The sequence below is a fragment of the Fragaria vesca genome, linkage group LG5 (genome assembly GCF_000184155.1).
Source record: "Fragaria vesca subsp. vesca linkage group LG5, FraVesHawaii_1.0, whole genome shotgun sequence".
Taxonomy (NCBI): Eukaryota; Viridiplantae; Streptophyta; class Magnoliopsida; order Rosales; family Rosaceae; genus Fragaria; species Fragaria vesca.
The window spans coordinates 5,694,569-5,704,850 of record NC_020495.1 but is presented as its reverse complement, the minus strand read 5'-3'; the positions used below and the strand labels follow the sequence as shown (position 1 = coordinate 5,704,850).

The 10,282-nt window shown below is 40.4% G+C and overlaps 2 protein-coding genes across 2 annotated transcripts; one reads left to right on the top strand and one right to left on the bottom strand.

Annotated features, from left to right (window-relative positions):
- Positions 1–1,530: 1,530 nt before the first annotated feature.
- LOC101311572 lies at positions 1,531–3,209 on the bottom strand. The gene is made up of 2 exons (XM_004299090.1): positions 2,963–3,209; positions 1,531–2,856 (listed from the first exon to the last, which is right to left on the bottom strand). The coding sequence occupies exons 1-2, from the start codon at positions 3,117–3,119 to the stop codon at positions 2,408–2,410; spliced, it is 606 nt and encodes a 201-aa protein (XP_004299138.1). The 5' UTR covers positions 3,120–3,209; the 3' UTR covers positions 1,531–2,407.
- Positions 3,210–7,472: 4,263 nt separating this feature from the next.
- On the top strand, positions 7,473–9,759 carry LOC101310228 (L-type lectin-domain containing receptor kinase S.1-like). Its single transcript, XM_004300961.1, has one exon. It carries the CDS (start codon positions 7,473–7,475, stop codon positions 9,462–9,464), a length of 1,992 nt encoding a protein of 663 aa, XP_004301009.1. The 3' UTR covers positions 9,465–9,759.
- Positions 9,760–10,282: the final 523 nt, after the last annotated feature.

Genomic DNA, 10,282 nt, shown 5'->3' with positions numbered 1-10,282 from the left:
AGCTACTGGAGTGCATATTTAGTTTCAGAGTATGGCAGATTTCTTTGTGCAAGTGGTTTTCTTGGTTGCTAGTAGTGTGCAAATGAGTATAAAAAAAAAGGACTAATTTCAGTTTACCCCCATCAATTTTAGGTCGATCATCATGTTAGTCTTTTTTCTTTCAATTTCATCAAAAACACCTCTCAACTCTCAATTTTCATCAGCCGTGTCTAAACTTTCGTTCTCCGTCCAATTCCTCCATCAAGTGATGACGTGGCATCAAGAAGAAAGTCAAATTCTGAAAAAATAACTTTTATGACCATTTTTTCCCCCATATCGATACACATCTCGTACCCATCACAACCCCCTAACTTTACTAATTTTGGTGGGATTGAATGTAATTTGTCTATTTTACCCTTTTTTTGTGGGCGCAGCGACTTCTAATTTGATTTTCTTCTTAATGCAAGTCATTATATGACAGAGGAATTGGATGAAAAACAGATGTTTGGACACGGCTACTATTTCTACTTCTACTAGGATATTAACCCCTGCTACTATTTCTACTAGGATGTTAACCCCTGCTACTACTTCTATTGCGATGTTAACCCCTGCTATTACTTCTACTGCAATGTTAACCCTTGCTACTACTTCTACTGGAATTAACTGCTATTACACTAAGTTATTGAAACCTGCTACTGTATTCCATTTACTGAAAAATCTCAAAATGAGAGACTTTTCACTTCTAAAAGCATATTTAATTAGTGTAGGATTAGTTTGGTAAATTAAACTATGACACATGACATGCAGAGGATTTATTTAACAATAACACAAGTGAATTTATTTGTGTTTCAAATCTTTTTGGAGGATGTATATGTGATTTCCTATAAAGTTTAATGAAATCCGGGTCCTATATCCGATGAAACAAACACGGCCAATAGCTTTAAGAAACATCGAGCATCAACAAACATTATAGCTTCAAACGCCATTTCCTAACGGTATAAATATTACAATGTGTCAATGTTCCAACCCAACATCCAGCTTCATATTCAATCACAAAATTGTAATCTAGTCATCCCTAGAATATCATCTTTTCTATTTAGAATTTAAAACAACGTGAGTTAATGGCATAAAATTAGAATTATTTTCCTAAATGATCATGAGATAATCGCCCTTTGAAATAATATTGTTGTCCAAGCCCAAGTTGGAGACTTGAAGCACAATGTAGAATATTCTCTCCCAAGAATTGAAGGGGTGTACTCATAGAAATACTTGCATTTTTCTGAGGGGGTCATGAATTAAGCAAGCTAGGCTCTTGAAGCACACCTAAGGTTGCTTATAATATATGCTTGGCAAAATGTCGACTAAAAACTCAAAAGACTTGTATTAGAAGCACCATATGGACCAGTACTTTGTCTTTCCCAAAAGTCATTCCATCTTCTTAGGATCAACCAGCCACCAACTGGCCAACCAAATTTATTCCTTTCCAGTTCCCACCTCCCTCTTGGTCACATATGTCACATATGTCATACTAATTGCCTTGCAGCGACTTGGCAAGATATATTCGGTCAAAATGATTTGCTAATTATATTTTTCGGGCCGTCTCAAGAAAACACGTAGATAAGTAATCTATTTTACAAGAACATTTTTATTATAATCTTTTAAGACACTTCTCTCTTTTCATAAATTTAAACCATAATCTCAATTTGTTACCAAGTCAACCAGGCCACGACTATTGCCACCTCAAGTTCTATTTGGACTTGGTCCACTTAGAAAATTCGTGTCATTTAATTTTCATAATTTGATGACTTTATTTTAGACCAAGCTGGCATTGCTTCAAGGAAGGTTCAAAGCACAAGCCCTCCAGCATATTCCCCCAATAAATACTCCACCTGCAAAACAAATAAAAACACAAGAATCATTAACACAAATTAAACATAATAAAGATAAAACAAAAAACAAAAAAACAAAACGGCTAAATAGGCTAATCAAACGGGTGCAACAGAAACGGGTAACACGTCAACGAAGAAACGACTTGTAGTTGGAAATTTCGTCGGCTAGTGAGACGTGACACACCCATTACGACAGTACGTGGCAATCATGGAGAGAACGTTCTGGACAGCTGGTTAAACGGCCGTGAACGGAGACCAAACTACAATATATGTACCGGAATTCCCGGCGCCACAAAATAAGAGCGCCGTAGATTTTTGTCATTATACACACCTCGTAAATATGGACAAAAAAATTAAAGAAATAGAAGAAAAATAGGTATGAAAATCCTCTCCAATTCACAATAAACACAAAATCCCCATATTTCGCTTTGTTTTCCTTAAATTCCGATTAATTTCTGTTTTTTGTCGTCATCTATATCTGAAGAAGAGCCTCCTCAAAACGCTTAGGTTTCCAATCGCCGGAATCGAGTCGTCGCCGGTCAATTGCAGTGAGGGACTTGAAATTGATGGAGGTGCTGGTGATACCGGTGGTGCTTATACGGAATCTCGCAGGGAGTTCGCTGGACATGGCAAGGATAGTAGCACACTTTCCCCGTCCCTCTCTGATAACCGACCGCCGTCGGCGAATAGAACCTCTTCGGCGGCGAATCGAAGTCGGAGTAGAGCGATTTCGACGGCGAACAGTCGCCGCCGGTCGACGTTGTGGACTGAGCTGGCGAGACTTGCTTCAGCGATTTCGGCGGCGAGAGAATCGCTCTGACCTTATATGAACGAGACGAAGATGAAGAAACACGTTCGTACTCTTCGATTAGATTCGCCAAATCCTCATCCGACTTGATCGTAATCAACGTCTCCAAGTCGCCGTCCGGCAATTGACACCTGAGAGTGACGGACTGGCCGCAGAACTCAGTGAGCTTCACCATTAATTCTGTTACATAAAACACAGAATCAGCAACGAAATTCACAACAGTAAATCCAAAATTGAGTCAAAATTTGGAGTCAAAGGTGAAAGAGTGGAGTGAAACGCAACGAACCAGAGAAGGAAATGGAGGGATCGACGGAGAGGACGCGAGTGTGGCCGCCGACGTAACGGAGCTCGCCGTCGGTGTGGCGGAGGAGGATCTTTCCGCCGTAGCTGCAGAGGAATTTTAGGGTTTCGGCGGCGGGTTTGGTTTGGTTGCCAGCTCCCATAGTGTGAGTGTGTTTTGAAGTTGAAGAAGGATCTAGAATTGGAGAGAATTATTTGAGAGAGGAAGAAGAGAGTTGGGGGCTTGAGGCTTCAAACCTCAGGGAGTGATTTTGGCGTTTATTTATAGAAGGGATTTGGGGGAATGGGTGACGTCGGCTAGAGACCCACACGCAAAGGAAAAGTAGGAGTGGTGGTTCCCGTTATTATTCGGATATTCGTTTCTTTTCTTAAACGATGGGGTGCTGGGTGGGCCTGGGACGGCCCGTTAAGGTTTTGGAAGCATCATGAAAATTTGAAATTATGATTTTTTTTTTCTTTTGAGGAAAAAGAAAAGAATTATAGGAAGGTTTTCACATTTGAGGGAATTTATTCACTGCAAAGTCAAAATGGAATCATTTTTGTTGGTTCACCTTTATTTCACCAGCTCCGCTATTAGTTGGATTTGCAGTAATTTCCGGTGAAAAGGACCTGCACTACACGGATACGCCAGGGAAGTTCTTTTTGTGGTATTTTTTGTTTATTTTTGGGTGAATTCCTTTTAGATTTGATGCCGATTTAGCAATTTGGATGGGATTGTTCTGCTCTCTTAATCGTCTATAAGGCTCATAATGGTGGACATGTATCTTAAGTAATTGTGTGATTCTTCCGTGTTATATCACTAATCGTCCTTTTTATTTTGTCATTTCACTAATTGTCGTGTTTGTTTATCTATCAATTATATATTAATATTATTGTAAATAAAATCATATACGATCGATCTAATTTTCATAATGATATTTGATTAGGTTAGCAACAATTATTGTGCTCGCCTACCCAACGAACATAGGTCTCAAATAAACATTTATATATGTCATGAACACTTCTCAATCATTTTATGGGAAATAGTGATTCACAACATCAATATTAATGCAAATAAAATTGCGTAAGATCTAAATGTCATATTTACTTTTGAACAAACAATGAAAAAAACAATTCATCGCTTTTCATTCAGCATACTCAAAATAACGGATTTATGACAATACCGTCTAATTCATGAACACCTTATCGTAACTACATTCCACGTATATTGTTTATCGGCAAAACTACATTCCATGTACATCACACATAGTTGGAATGAAGAAGCAATCTTCATTTTCTTGAATTGTACTTCTTCACACAAAATAAGTATAACAGAACTCAATTATTTCGTCAATAATCGAGTTCCTTCTGTTGATAGAATGTCAAATAATTGATTTTTCTGAGTATGATAAAGGATGGCCATTCGGTTTGAGATTGATGTACACCACCCAATGTCATATATGTGAAACAATTGCATTGTAGAAAATCATCCTATTTGGTCTCATTATTTTCAATTATAACCACAAATAACTTTTTTCTAGTCTGTCTTATAATAATTTATTTCCTATCCAACGAGCTCAAGAACAAAAATTAGGATTTATAAGACCATTTGGAGAAGGAAGACGAGTCCAACAAAAAAAAAATGAAATAGGGACTGTTGCCAAATGCCGCCAAGAGGACAGGTGGTGCTGCCGTTATTGGTTAACTCCCCGGATAATATATACCCGGCCTATCTTATCGAGTGGGAAGCGTGTTTACGCAGAGGCAGACACGAGTAAGGTAAAGGCCACCTGCCAAGCTGACACGTGCAGTGACAAGGCATGAAATGAATAGGTCCAGCCCAGGTGGGTTGGGCCGGGAGCTCACATCAGCCACCGGAAAATATTGAGAGGGTTTATTTGTGGTGGCCAATAAAGAACCACGGGCAGGCAAGATTCTCTATGTATGGTCAAGTGGTTGAGTGGCTACATAGCCACATAGGTCGTGACTCATTAGATGGGACATGGTGATATTCCTCCTGTAATGACAATTGACAATCAAAGTTCCAAACTCTCGCCCAATTTTAAAATAAGGATGGATAAACATTTCTTCATTTTGATCTTATGAGTTGATGACTATTTAATCAGACATTTGTTTTAGCTTTAATGGCTCTTGATGTGTAACAAACGTTTGGAGCAAGTACTAGAGTCGGCGTTGTTATATAGAATGTAATCCATAGAGTGAATATGACAACATTATAAAAGACGAGAACTCTCGACACGTATCATATTGTAGATCTAAAATCAATCACGTCTTTAAACGTAAGTATATATATGACACAAAATATCAAATTAGTCCGTTGCTAGACCCATGTATACTAATAGTTTTCAACTCAGTTCATGTATTTAAAAAATAATGTCATAAACTAAACAGTTAGATTTAAGCATCATGTTACAGTTTTATGGAACAACTTATTCGTTCATATGGAAATGAACTCACTTGTATGATTTTGCTTATTTGAAATGGAAACGTAAGAGTTTTTCTTCTCGTTGTCTTTTATGCGTAAGGCTCCAAATTTTCTATCATATCGCCTTCTAAATTCATCCATATTCTTCTTCCCTTACAGATTTTTATACTTCTTATCTTCTTTGTCTTCTTTTTTTTTTTTTTTTTCTTGATTTTTGTGAGTGTTGAATGGGATGGAGATAGAGGAGATGATCAGGGAAGGTGCTTAGCTAGATTTGTGAAGGTGCCTTCACCAAAAGTCTATACTTGAAGGTATTACCGCCATGACTGTTACATAATGTTGCTTACATGCGCCATTTTTTATTCTCTCTTATACCTTGCTACAATCTTCCACAAATCAACCATTTCCACATGGCCGTTTGAAATGTGAAGCGGTTATCTTAGCCATATAGCCATATTCATAATGTAATCAAGCAACGCTTAGCATAAATCTATAAAATATGTTCTTTTATTTTTTGCTTTTCAAGTTTGGGTCGAGGACGAGTTATAATAATCTTGTAATTAGTATGTAACTATCTAAACAAAGATCATCACTTCAACGGTAACACTCAACCTGCTAATCTAACGACCACTCAGAATTTTCAAGTATTAATTTATATATTTAAGAAAAACTAGTTGATCTCTTTCTTCTAAAAAATAAAAATAAAGAAGTTGATCTACTTAAAAAAAAAAAAAAATCTAAACAGTGTCTGACCTTTTAGAGAAACAAAATTTCGTATCTCACGTTTTTAAAACTTTAAAACGGTGTCCCACGTTTTGACCCTAACTTAAGATCAATGTATGCGGACGTTAGCACATTTACTGAAAGTTGCTTCCATAACATCACAATTTACAAGTTCAGCATACATATGACGATAACTCGAAAAGCATATTCCCAGACCTTAAACTTTAATCAAAGAACATAGAACCCAGCAACCATTATACGGTATACGGTATACGGTATAATTTATACCTCTAACCTTGAGAGAAAGGTCTTCAAAAATAAAGCCCCAAAGTTATATTTCTGTTGTGCATCACTAACACCTAGTATATATATGCTGCAAATCACAGTCTCCACCATTCATATACGTAAACCCAAAATGGTGATCCAAACACTATCTAACCTTTTAGAGAAGCCCCACTAATTATATATAAATTTCTTCTATTTGGAAATGAATTAAATCTAGACCTTTTTTTTCAAACAAAACCAAATCTCAACCATCCGTTATTCTGATCTGGACCAACTTATCTGACGCAACTAACACATGTACAACGCATCCCCATTTTCCAGCCCATTATTTTGTCGTTTTCCGCGCGTATGAATGAAACCCAGAGGTTGGCGTGTTAAATCAATGTTTCCTCCTACGGCCTTCATGTGCACTTGCAAGACATGCGTCCTGTGCTAAGAGATATGAGTTTCCTCCTTGAAGGTTGACTCATTTTAGGTCGATTGGGTAGAAGGAAACCTATATATGGGTATGGGTTTAATGGTTGGAGATTAAAAATAATTTGTTTTGACTGTGGGTATGAGTTTGAAGCTCTTTGTTGGAGATGGTCTAACTCTCTAATTAGTATGTAATTATCTAAACTACGTTTTTACATAATTATTCTATTCTAAACAAAGATCATCACTTCAACGGTAACACTCAACACATCAACCTGCTAATCTAACGACCACTCAAAATTTTCAAGTATTAACTTATATACTTGAGAAAAACTAGTTATCTCTTTCTTCTCAATAAAAAAAAAAAAAAAAAAAAAAATTAGATCTCTTAGAAAAAAAAAAGTAAGTTGATCTCTTAAAAGAAAGAGAAAAAGTAGTTGATCATCAGAATATACATGTGGAGTTGACTTTAGTATTTGGAGAATATTGTACTCCTTCTGGATAAAAATTTAATTTGACTGGACTTTGACTGGGGATCCCGTCCGTTCCTACTTCTCCACTTCTCTCCACAGTCAACCTCCATATGCCTTGTTCTTAATTTGACTACGGATACCTCGCCGCCGCCGCCAGCCGCCGGAAACCTCTTCCGATGAGGCCATCGGCTATTCCCTTCCTCCTCCTCCTCTTCCACCTCCTCTCTCCCACTCTCGCCCTCGACTTCCTCTTCAACTCCTTCTCCAACATCTCCAACGCCACCGACTTCACTCTCACCAACGACGCCAAGCTCGACTCCTCCGCCGTCCGCCTCACAAACGACACCGTCCAGTACTCCCTCGGCCGCTTCTTCCACACCACCAAGCTCACCATGCGACCTAACTCCACCTCCACTTCCCTCACTTCGTTCTCAACCTCCTTCGTCTTCTCCGATCTCCCCCAAATCGCTTCCAGCCCAGGCTTCGGCCTCTGCTTCTTCCTCTCCAACTCCACCTCTCTCCCCAACGCCCTCGCCGGCCAGTACTTGGGCCTCTTCACCAACGCTACCGTCCCCGTCGTCGCGCCGTTACTCGCCGTCGAATTCGACACCGGACGTAACCCCGAGTTCAACGATCCCGACGGCAACCACATCGGAATCGATCTCAACAACATCGAATCGGCGTTCACGAGGCCCGCCGGGTACTACAACTCCAGCGGCGGCTTCGTTCCGGTTCAGATGCGGAGTGGCGAGAATGTAAGGACTTGGATCGAATTCGACGGCGTGAATCTCGAGATCAACGTCACGGTGGCTCCGGCTAGCCTGCCGCGGCCTGCTCTGCCTACGCTGAGCTTTAGAGATGCAAGGATTGCGAACTACGTGTCGTCGGAGATGTTCGTGGGGTTTTCGGCGGGGAAAACGCAGTGGATTGAGCCGCAGAGGATTTTGGCTTGGAGTTTTAGTGATACCGGAGTTGCTAAAGAGATCAATGTGACCAATTTACCGGTTTTCGAGGTCGAGGCTTCTTCGAAGTCGTTGTCTAAGGGAGCCATTGCAGGGATCACGGCAGCTTGCGTTGTGTTTGTGGTGATTTTAGCCTCTGGAGTTTACTTGTATTGGAGGAAGAAGAAGATGGAGGATGAAGATGATGATGATATTGAGGATTGGGAGATGGAGTATTGGCCTCATCGATTTTCGAATGAAGAGTTGAGTAAGGCTACTGATGGTTTTTCAAAAGATCAGCTTTTGGGAGCTGGTGGATTTGGGAAGGTTTACAGAGGAGTTTTGTCGAACAAGACGGAGATTGCAGTGAAATGTGTGAACCATGATTCGAAGCAGGGGTTGAGAGAATTCATGGCCGAGATTTCAAGCATGGGGAGGCTGCAGCATAAGAATTTGGTCCAAATGCGAGGGTGGTGTAGAAAAGGAAACCAGCTTATGCTTGTGTATGATTTCATGCCTAATGGCAGCCTGAACAGGTGGATATTTGACAAGCCGAAGAAGGTTTTGGGATGGGAGCAACGGCGGCGTGTGCTGGCGGATGTGGCAGAGGGGTTGAACTATTTGCACCATGGCTGGGACCAAATGGTGGTTCATAGAGACATTAAGTCGAGCAATATATTGCTGGACTTGGAAATGAGAGGCAGGCTTGGTGATTTTGGACTGGCCAAGCTGTATGAGCATGGTGAAGTGCCTAATACGACGCGTGTGGTTGGCACGCTGGGGTACTTGGCCCCGGAGCTGGCTACCATAGCTGCGCCAACAGCAGCGAGCGATGTGTATAGCTTTGGAATAGTGTTGTTGGAGGTGGCGTGTGGAAGAAAGCCTATTGAAATGATGGCAGAGGAGGAGGAGGTAGTGCTGGTCGATTGGGTGAGGGAGTTGTATTTGAAAGGGAGGGTGAGAGAGGCGGCAGACCAGAGAATTAAAGGGGAATATGATGAGGAGGAAATGGAGATTGCATTGAAGCTTGGGTTGACTTGTTGTCATCCTGATCCTCAGAGAAGGCCTAGCATGAAGGAAATTGTGGCGATTTTGGTGGGCGAGACAGTGTCTGAGGCAGCACCTGCCGCATTGTTATCAGAACTGGCACGCGGCGAGAGTGGCATTGTTGCTGGCAGCGAGGAAGAATCTGGGGAAGTAGCATTCCAACCCCAACATTCAGTGTGAATATGTGTTTTGGTTGAACAAGAGTAAATTCTTTCTGTGTATTATACAACATGATATTTGATCTTTAAAATGAATCGAAATCTGATTAGTTTTGTAGAAGTTTCAGCCACAACCTACAATTCATCCATATTCTACTTAAAAGATGGGATCATATAACTGCATCAAACCAGAACTAATGCATTAAGCAAACATACTATGAAACACAAATGGCATTAAGCCAACCTACTGTAATCAGCTAGAGTATGAGACCTTTCTCGATTCATGGCCGTGATCTATATATGTTAATTTGACCTTGTTCTCCTTCTCTTGATAGTTTCAAGCACCGGCAACCTTCTCGAATCGATTACAAAGCAAAGACAACCCGTCGCAACATTTCGAAACATCCATACAGTGACAAAATCTTGCATCTCAACCAGATTATGATCTTGGCAAAAAGCTGTCCATCCTCCCGTCAAGACAGGAAGCTTTCCCACCCAAATCTTGAACACCATGGGATACGATTTACCTTCTGAATCATAAGTTGTGACTTGGATTCCTCGTCTCAGATCTTCATTCTCATTCAACAATGGTATTAGGCGCTTTTGGACATGCTCTTTGCTCATAGCTAGCCTTGCTTGGTCATTCTTCACATCAGTATGTGTTAATTGCTTCTCAAACGGCTCACTGCAGATTCCAATAAATTGCCGAAGACTCGGGACTGGTGGGAGACTAGGAGGGACATAATTTCCATAGAACAAACCCTGAGGTATGTTTGAGTTTGCTGAGCCTTGTCCAACATAAATGGCTTCTTGTTCTGAGATTTGCAGAGCTTTTCTCTT

What these genes read in the sequence shown, in the direction of transcription:
- LOC101311572 (XM_004299090.1), bottom strand. Translation starts at nt 3,119, where the DNA reads ATGGGAGCTGGCAACCAAACCAAACCCGCCGCCGAAACCCTAAAATTC. An exon ending in TCCCTCCATTTCCTTCTCTG is followed by an intron (nt 2,857 to 2,962) that starts GTTCGTTGCGTT and finishes TTTATGTAACAG; the next exon opens with AATTAATGGTGAAGCTCACT.
- LOC101310228 (XM_004300961.1), top strand. Translation starts at nt 7,473, where the DNA reads ATGAGGCCATCGGCTATTCCCTTCCTCCTCCTCCTCTTCCACCTCCTC.